The sequence below is a fragment of the Nelumbo lutea genome, chromosome 1 (genome assembly GCF_056320005.1).
Source record: "Nelumbo lutea isolate HS-2025 chromosome 1, American lotus-T2T, whole genome shotgun sequence".
Lineage (NCBI taxonomy): Eukaryota > Viridiplantae > Streptophyta > Magnoliopsida > Proteales > Nelumbonaceae > Nelumbo > Nelumbo lutea.
In genome coordinates, this window is record NC_142684.1 from 67,643,641 (window position 1) to 67,653,893 (window position 10,253).

Below are 10,253 nucleotides of genomic sequence, written 5' to 3' on the forward strand. Positions count from 1 at the left end.
CTAGTTGGCGCACCTGGGCAGCAATAGTGTCTTGAGCCTCAACCAGCTCGTGTTGAGCCTCGGTTAGCTCGCGTTGCATTTTCCGGTTTTGCTCATAAAAGCGCCAGCAATCCTCCTCTGAGATGAGCTGGACATTTTGCATCTCGGCCTGCAGCGTGCTAAGGTTCACTTACATCTCACTTCTCTCCTTCTGGCTTGTATGAACCCGGTCCAAAAAGATCTGCCCGATGGCATTTGCCTACTAAAGAAAAAGAGCATAATCAAAAAAAAATTGTAGAATAAGAAAAGTAGAAATCCTACAAAGAAATAAACCTAGACAAGGTGGTGAGTAAGTCGGGCCCCGGCGTCAAGCGGGTCCAAGTAGCCGAAGTACCGCACATCCTCAGGGAGCAACATCCCCTTGGCCATTCGAAGGGCTACGTGAGGATCGGTTACGCGATCAAGAACAAAGACATCAACGTTGGGAACAAAGCAAGGAATGCCTGAAACATAATTGCCGGCTTCACATTCCTCATGGTCGACCTGAGGTTGGAAGGCAGCAAGGCCTGTTGAGTACTGATCGATACTCATTGGTTCACTACCTCCCTCAAGGTCGATGACAGGAGGGGCAAAGTGTGGTGACCTCACCTCAACGCTGGCCAAGGTCCCCTCCATTGATGAGCGGCGATCTGCCCTTCACTTCTTCCTCGAAGCTTTTCTCTCCTTAGAAGCCACCAACATCGAAGCCATACTCACCATATCTGAAGAGAAGAAAAAGAGTTATCCAAGCTAAATATCAATGAAATATCAAATGCAGATACAAATGACTCAATGGTTGACCTACCTATACAACTCAAGCCAGCCTATATAAGCATAGGCTCGGCCATAACACTCTCTATCACGACCTTTTGGCTGACAAATTCTTGAAGCGCAGCCCGCAGCTCCTCATCCTGACCTTCACCGAAGCTTTGACAATCGCTAAACCAAACGGTGTTCATACCCCCGCCACCATCCCTAGAAAGTAAGAAAAACCTGCTTTTCCACCCTTTGACTTTATTAGGGAAGTTGGTCAACACCTTATAAGGAAGATAGAAGCAGTCAGAAGCTCTCTTCTTATTACACAAGCTAGAAAAGACATCTATACTCAGAGGGAAGCTACATTGGTGGCGCAAACTAATTAGCCCCACCAAAGTTTGGATTGCGTTGGGCCAAGCTAACCAAGAGATACACCATAGTACCTCAACAAAGAGAATAAAAGGGTGAAGAGGGAATCGAAGGTCGGAGACCAGGGCCTCCTCATAAATGCACACTACATCTCGGTTGTGATCCCAAGGATATTGATTAGCATGTGGCTCAATGCAATTGTATTCGCTAGGGATCTGGTAGGTGTGGCATAACTCCACAATCCACTCCCCAGACGAGTCCTACCATAAGGAACTCGCTTCATCGTTCAACCTCTAGTTAGGCGACCTACTACCGGATGGTTTGTGAGACATCGAAAGAACTAGAATACTCACCAGAAAAGGTAAAGGAACCCAGCAACGACAACTAATGGAACCTCAACAAGAGCAGATGAAGAGCAGAACTCGGACAACGACCTCCTCCAATCAGACACCACCCCAGAAAGCTCCAAAAACAGTGCAAGTGGGACCTCAGTGGGGACCCCGTACTTATAACCCATATGTTAAAGAGACGAATGGTGGAGATGCATCTACAGCAAATCTACGACTAACAGTGCGTGCGAAATATTATGAATTCAAAATTTGCACGCCCATGGAGGGCGCTCTCTTTCAAATTTGAAATCGGTGTCGTGAAGCGCGTGCCTCTTTTTTAAATTCCGCAGTGTGTGCCTCTTCCCTAGATTCAAAATTTGAAAAGACTATCGCGGTTCTGCTTAACCTCGAATCGGGTCAAGGAGGCGGGCCGGGTGACCTACAAATTAGGTCAAGAAAGCAAGCTGGACGACCAACAAACCAGTTTGACCAATTACCTAATTGAGAGCTACTCCCTTCACCGAACTGACGTAGGCTCGGGGGTGGGGGGCAATTGATGAGGGGTAATTTGGTCCTCCTAATCATCTTGCAACATGTGGTCTTCAAGTGACACATCGGCGCTGAGTCAACAAACTAGCTCGGCAAGTTTGCCCGAGACACCTTGCCTACGTCGACCTCCACCTCGGCAAGGGCGAATTGATAGGATCCCCAACTCATGGTGACTTGCCTCCGAAACCGGCCGAGTTGTAGGAATCCATGATGGTCTGTGAGGAGAGCTCGGTAGCTTAGACCAATAGCACGTTAATAGCCCGAGATCTCCGATGCGCATGTACCTCAATTGTTAGACCAGCCTACCGCGACGCACACCTCAGAGTTAACCGAATAGATCGTAACCTCCGTGCAGATGTCATAACCGACACATTAATGCGCCGAACTAAGCGAAAACGACTTTGTGAGAAGCTGAAGCCCGTTGTAAGAAGGCTTTGATAGCAGGTGCCTATATAAAGCACTCATTTCTACCTATAAAGGTACGTGCGAATATACACACTCAAGTTCTCTCAATCTTTCATAGAATTCCCAAGTGCTCTCTAACTTAAGCATCGAAATGCCCTCCCTGAATAAAGACAATCTAGGCACTATAACTCTCTCTTTCGTGCAACATATCAGCTCAACTACCTTTTAACTCGAACCAACACAGTTCAGTCCTGACTAGGAGATATCCAAATCAGAATCAGAATCACCTTGAAACGAGGGAGCAGTGAGATCGCGCGAGATCAGATTTGAATGGAAAAAGGAAACGGGCATCTTTATATATAGGACCTGTATTTGATAGATCACAGATTATGTCCCAAAAGAAGGCAGCTGGGCTTTACGGTGCCTTCTTAGTTCTTTCTTACAAACTCATAAAAAGATGGTCGGGGTTTGGCTTAGATCTGGATGCATGGATTATTATGACTATATGCCACTCTTTCCCATCGTTCCCACCTATCTCATAATAAATGCTCATTGTTTTGTTGTTGTTGTTGCTTGGATTATTATGACCATATGCCACTCTACGAAGCAACTACCCATCCTTCTACGTTAACTGAGCCAATCAGCTAGCACCACGTGGTCCTGACATGTGGGACCTTTACTCTATTTGATTGTGGGACATGTGGGAATGGGACCCCATCACATGTGGGGGGTGTTTCGTTCGACTTCCAATTCTAGATTCAGTTTCACGCTTTTTGGTCTCTGCCCTCCCACGCAATTGCACTCATCCGTTTATTGCGTACTTTTCTGTGGTCGAAAAGTTAACTTTAACTGAGTTAAGAACAAGATTGAACGGATTTGCCCACGGGATTCTTCAAACAAATGAAAGAAAGACTTTCTTAGCCATAACTCTTAATTTAACAGAAAAGAATCTTATAAGAAAATGCCGAGTTTATTAGATTTAAGCAGCATCTTCATCTGAGTCTTTATAGTCTTCAATTAAAATGGAGTTCGGCTTCGGTCAGGGCAAAGTCCGAGCAGTCTTTACAGTCTGATCCGGGCCAGGTTATAAAAGGCTGTGAGCACGGATTTGCCCCTACGGAAGCCAGACTCATTAAAATGGTCTTTTGTGTTTTCAAAAATGTCAAGGATTAGGAATGTTGATTAAAATGGCTGTGAGCACGGATCATGGTTTTTAAAATCAGACCGGATCGGATGGTTGGACCAGAAAACTGGGTGATTTTTCTTAAAACCAGATTTTTGTCAAAAAACCGTTGATTTAGTTAATAAACCGCTGACTTGAATGGTCAAACTGTTTGAACCGTTTGACAGTTTTGACATTTTTTATTTTTCTTTTGTCAGAACGGGCCAAACATTCAAACCGTTCAACCTGGGAACCAGTCCCTGACCGATTTGTTCTCCCAATCGATTTTAAAAACCTTGATTTAAATATTGAAAACTGAGTAAAAACCGGAATACCGTCAGCATCCTGGTTTTACCACTTAACCGGGCGATTTGCTCGCTCAGCCCGTCAAAACCATCATTTGACTGGCACCCAAAAAAGTCATCCGTTCTTGATTTTTACGATCCAACCATTTATCCGGGCCACGTCTTAAAACATTGATTTATTGTTTAAAATAAAACTGAAGCGGGGTCTAAATGAAAGTGTCCAAGTGTGTTTTCATTTAACCCAAGTGATGAGAATAATTACCAGCAAGTATGTATTTGCATTCTGTTTTCTAAAACATTTTGTTTGTTTTTGTTAGAGGAATTGATAAAAAATACTGTAAATAAATAATAGACCCAGTAGTTATTGTATTTATATATTCTTCAAAGGCTTCTAAATTGAAGAGTGATTTGAGATTTTGAGAAAATTGAGGCTTCGTTTTAGAGATAATTTTGTAGCTGACTGGCTCACTTTGGTTATGGTAAGTGTCTAAGAGTAGGGTCCTTTTGTATTTCTCTGTTTGTCTAATGCCTGGGGCAGATTGACTCTTAAGGTGTGTGCATTTCATTTTTCTCCTTGAAAAAATGGCTTCTAAATTGCAGTTTCCATTGAATGATCTCATGTGGTATTTGGACAAGAAAATTATTGCACTTGAGATGGACGTCTTTATTTAGAAAAGCATCAAGTATATGCTTTCACCTCATTGGAAGGATTTTGACATAATTAAGTTAAATACATTTTGAAGTTAATCAAAGATAAATTTATGATGGGATTCATTTCATCTTACTTTTGCTTAACAAAGACCGCACATTGCATGGCAAGACCCCCTGTATTATGAAATTAGTGACAAAGACCCTCTCTTGCATATTTTAATTTTCAATAAGGACCCCTTGAACTTTAGTCATGAGACAAAGACCCTTAGCCATTAAGTCTGATGATACTGGAACGTGTTAAATTATCAAAATATCCGTCTAAACTTTTTTTATTTTCTTTTTATTGCTCTTTTCTCTTAAACCCTAATCTAACCTACCTTCATGCCTTAAATTATCAAAATTGCCACAATGACGATTGATTTCCACCGGGAGGAATTAAAACCCACATTTTAGTGTTCTTTTTTTGTATTTTCTTTCTTTTCTTTTCTCCTTGCAGCCCCTCGCTTCTCTTGCCAGAAAATGTCAATCTTTCTTAAGCCTGAAAAACCAAGAACCTCATCCTTTCTTAGTTGGGCATTCCTTCAAGATTCAGTCTTCTTTGTCTGTTCTTTCTTTCTTTTCTGGCAACCAATCGTCGTTGTGATTACCGGAATCCATGGCGATTTGGCCGGTGATATCTTCTCACCATTTAAAAAAAATTTAAGAAAAGATTTTACATATTGAATGGGAATCTTTTTCAAAGTTAACTAACAGAATGCTAATGAGGTTTTTTGTCTCACGCTAAAGTTCAGGGGCCTTTATTGAAAATTAAAGTATAGCTAGGGGGTATTTGCCACTGAGGGGTCTTTTTAATATATCAAAAATAAATAAATTAATAATAGTGATTGCTTCAATTATACATGGTGGACAATTGGAAGCCTTTTTGGCCGCCACCTAAGCAATGATGCCAAGTATACGTCATTTTCTTGCATGACACAATTTGCGCTAGGCTGCTAGCTGTGTGTTACGATTATTTCTTAATGCAGAGAAAGGTGAGATAGTCAATCCGCTGCACATGCCAGTGTGATCCAGTGGAGTCAGAGTGATTAAGGAACGAAAGAGTCAAGACGCAACGAAAACTGGTCTTTACGGATTCATTAAATTCTACGTCCACAAAACACGTGTTTATCCCTTGTTGGATGGACCCTCGAGTCCCGATGTCGCCTTCTACGTTCTCAAACCCCTCTTTTGCTTCACTTCTTCTACCTGTTTCCACCATCTCCCCTCTCTGTAATGTGGTAATCCTTTTGCTATTTATACACTTATCTGGTCTCACTTTCATAATTTCTTCCTCTCTGCTTCTCATCTTAATTATATCTCATACATATCAGTCAAAAGACGCATTTTCTCTCACCCTCTCTCTCTCTCTCTCTCTCTCGCTCTCGCTCTCTCTCTGAGCATATTCAGCTTCAAGTGACTGGAATTCAGATCTGTGGATCACCTAAGCGATGGCCGAAAAGGTACGTAAGATCTCAAACCCTTACTTTGTTTCTTCTTATATATCTTTCGTTTCTCACAGACTGTGCTAGTAAGAAATGAATGCTCATCTCTGGCAACGGACTTCTATTAAATTAATATTCCAGGTAAATTCCTTGTACTTTTTAATTTAATGGCAGGTTTCAACAATGGTGCTCGATGTTGACCTTGGATGCCCTCGCTGCTGCAAGAAGATCAAGAAGGCACTAAGTAAATTCCCCGGTGAGTCCGCATCCATCTTTCTCCCCTCCTGCAACGACTGTAAACTCTGTCTCTGTGTGTATTCTATACTTGATGCTTATTTCTTGAAAAGAATAAGAACAAATTAAAGATGGTTTCGGTGTTGCTTCCTTCCAACTTTGACATATACATAACACAGAAATACGGGACCAGATATTCGATGAGAAACAAAACAAGGTGACTATTACTGGTTACTTTTGTCCTCACAAGCTCGCCAGGAAGCTATGCTGTAAAGCCGGGAAGTCCATCAGAAGCTATGAGATCAAGGAAGATGATAAGAAGAAAGAACCGGAAAAGCCCAAGCAGAAGCCAGCCGATCCTCCTAAATCGGACAACAAGCCTCCTGCCGCCGATAAGCCCTCCAAAGACAAAGAGGCTCCTAAACCAAAACCCGACCCACCGCCACCCAAGCCCAAGGAAACTAAACCGGCTACCAAAGCGGCCGAACCGGATTCAAAACAACCTGGACCTGCTACCAAGACACCGGCAGGTCCGGCACCAGAGACGAAGCCGAAGATGCCTCCTGAACCACAACCTCCAGTGATGGCATACCCACCTGGGCCACCCGGCCCGGCATTTGGGGTCTGTTGTACCACATGCTACCATGGCTATGAAGGGGGACCCTGCTATCATGGTTATGGCGGGATGCCTCCACCATACTACCATGGAGGAATGAGGGGTGGTTATTACGTAACTCGCTGTGATTACTTCAGCGAAGAAAACCCAACAGCATGTGTAATCATGTAATGCTACTTTATTCATGCTGCTTCCTTCCATACCATATTTTGGGCTGTTGATTACATGTTGTCTTCTTTGGGGAGTTTTTAGATGATCAAATATGGGTTGTTAAGACTATGCCATCATGTTGTAATGGCTCAACAACTGTGACAAGTGTGTTTTCTTCTCTTTCTCTTTCGTTGCTTTCTTTACTGGATATTCAAGTTAGGTTTTGGATGTATGGATCAGATTGAACAGCAACTCCCAAGAGAATAAGAGAATAAGAGGGAGAAAAGAACAAATCGATCAAGAGAAATAATTGTATTTTTTTTGGGTCTATCAATCTATAGGCTTGTAAGAATTGGTGGGTTATATTGAGAAATTTTATGAGGAGCGTCCTGAATAATCAATCATATTGCTGAATCTTGCCTGCCTGATTTTAAGCTTTAATTTAAGTTGGTTTTCTGACTTTTTGTGATTACGATGCTTTAATTCTCCAAAACGTCTCTCTCAAACCATCATATATTATTATTATTAGTTAGTGGTCTTAATATTACATCTTTATTATTAGTTAGTGGGCTGAACTCTGAAGCCAGGAAAAATTTAAAAGAAAGACATCTTTATTATCAGTTAGTGATCTATTGACCTATTCATCAATTGATGGCTTTGATCATGTTCAATCAATCGTCTGATAGTTTCATCCTTGAAGGGGCATTCTTGATCATGTTCAGATAGTCATTAAGTCTTAACCCTGCTTACAATTAACGGTGCGCCTGCAGTCTGCAGAGTGGTTCCCGTTCATAGAGAGAGAGAAGAAGTAATTAACTAATTTGACAAAAATTTTGCTTGAAACTTGAAGGGACTTCACCTACTTCTCTCTCCCTCCTTTCCATTCCATATTAAAAACGTATTAGTCAATGTCGGTTATCGCTAAAGAAAAAGCCATTAATGTAATCCACCTAACTGGGCCTGGCTGATGCCAATCATCCCCTTGTAGTTGTGTTAATAACGGCCACAGCCACACATATATTCTAGACGTAATTATAGAAACAATTGAGAGTTAAAGGGAGGGAAAAACCATGTCAAATTAGCATTCATAAAACCTAACCCAGCCACCTACCATTAACAAAGCCAAAGGGACAAGGAAAAGTTGTCGCTTGACGCCTTTCTGGATGGACCATGGATGTAATTTAGATTCTGCTGCTAGTCATGGAGTTGTATTCTCCACTAAGTTTTATATGTATTTTCTTGGTTTTTTGTTGCTTCAGTTTTTTCTTAGGCTCCGTTTGGTTTACAAGAATAGGGGTCCGGAATCGGAATAGACTATTCCAATTCCAACTGTTTGGTTGGATAGAATTGGAATTTCATTTTCATTTCTACAGGAATAACATTCCTCAATTTGAAGGAATGTCTATTCTCTATCTTTCCCTTGAGAATAAAATTTCATTCCTGCTTATTTCTATCTGAACCAAACAATTAAAGGAATAGACCATTCTAATTTCAATTCTAAAGGATTTTAATTCTGACTGCAAATCAAAACGAATCCTTAAATTTTTTTTAATTACTAGTTTAGCTAGAACTAATTAGCTGCAAATCGTTTACAAGTTAACCCAAAAGACTGAGGTCCAAGAAAGATTGTATTGAAGACAAGAAACAGTAGCATAGTAGCAGTTTGTGACTCGTGCATTGTTTGTTTGGATTTTTCTCTAAGAGTAAATTATATCTTTACAGCCTATTTCCTACCTTCATCGTTAAAACTTAAGAATAAGAAATTTATGCACAAGCTAAGTGTGATCGTGTGATAGGTAGCCATGAATAAACACAAACCGGATTTGATCCTTACAAAACTGTCGGAGCCGTGCATTGAAAACATTTTTGTAATTGTATGTTTTGATTGATAAGGACGGTTCCGTGAGGACAAATCTGAATCCAAATAAATAATGAATTAACTTTTTTAAGATGTCGCCCGTCCTTAAACAAACATTGAAATTGAAACCCACCTAATAACTGCCGACACCCACATCCCCTAGTCGGCCAGTCCCTATGTCATTCTGACAACATTCTGGTTCGCTGTTCACCACTAACAATTTCGATTAGGGGTGCTCTTTTGGTTTGGTTAATCGAAATGTGGGACTATTTTAAAATTTTTAAATTGAATTAGTATTATCAGTTTTTGAAAAACCAGTATCCAAAACCGAAATGAAGTCAATTGGTTAATTAGTTGATCCGTTCGGTTAATTATCGGTTTTTATATTTTTCTGATATTTATAATATAGTAAAAATAAATATATAATAAAAATGTTCAAATGTAAATAAAATATTATATTATAAATATAAATAATATATTATATATTATTTATAAATATTATATACAAAGCGTATATATATATATATATATATATATATATTCATTTATAATATATAGATAATATAAAAATATATGAAAAATATATATAATATATAAATATACATATAATATATAAATATATGTATACTGATCAGTTCAATTAAGTGTTGGTTTTTTATATTGATTAACTAAAACCAAACTGGTACATTCAGTTTTTTTTAAAATATTGAATCAAAACTAAACCCATCAGTTTAGTTAACCAAATTTTTTTTTTATTCGGTCTTGTTGTTTGCTTCAATTTTTTGTTTTTTGATGATCACCCCTGTTTTGATGGTTCAGATAAACCTATTCAAAGAAATAGAGCGAGACAGCGAGCGAGAGAGAGAAGAAGAAGAAGAAGAAGAAGAAGAAGAAGAAGAAGAAGAAGAAAAAGAAGAAAAAACTATCAAACAAGAGAAGGAAATCTCCTCCCAGACAACCACTGTTATGTATTAATATTAATAAATATTACAATGACTAATATGCCCCTACTTAAATAGGGGATATGCGACTTAAAACAAAACAAAATTGGTAAAGCACAACTTAAACTAGAGTGAAAAGATATTATTACCTTTACTTAACTCTAACACTCCCCCTCAAGCTTAAAGAATATATGTCATATAATCTCAACTTGTTATGTATATAGTTCACTATTCTTTAAATCAACCATTTTATAAACAAGTCCGCCCACTGATCATTTGAACTTACATGCATTGTGCTTATTACTCCCATAAGGACTTTCTCCCTTACAAAATGGCAATAAACCTCTATATGTTTTGTCCTTTCATGAAAAACTGGATTCGATGATATGTGAATTGCAGTTTGGTTGTCATAGCACAATGTCATAGGTT

General features: G+C 39.5%; 1 protein-coding gene across 1 annotated transcript; it reads left to right on the forward strand.

Moving 5' to 3' along the window:
- Positions 1-5,710: 5,710 nt before the first annotated feature.
- LOC148875069 (uncharacterized) lies at positions 5,711-7,439 on the forward strand. The gene is made up of 3 exons (XM_088979608.1): positions 5,711-6,043; positions 6,200-6,281; positions 6,439-7,439. The coding sequence occupies exons 1-3, from the start codon at positions 6,032-6,034 to the stop codon at positions 7,044-7,046; spliced, it is 702 nt and encodes a 233-aa protein (XP_088835734.1). The 5' UTR covers positions 5,711-6,031; the 3' UTR covers positions 7,047-7,439.
- The last annotated feature ends 2,814 nt before the right edge of the window (positions 7,440-10,253 follow it).

Coding starts and splice junctions, on each gene's coding strand:
- LOC148875069 (XM_088979608.1), top strand. Junction 6,282..6,438: donor GGCACTAAGTAAATTCCCCG/GTGAGTCCGCAT, acceptor TACATAACACAG/AAATACGGGACCAGATATTC.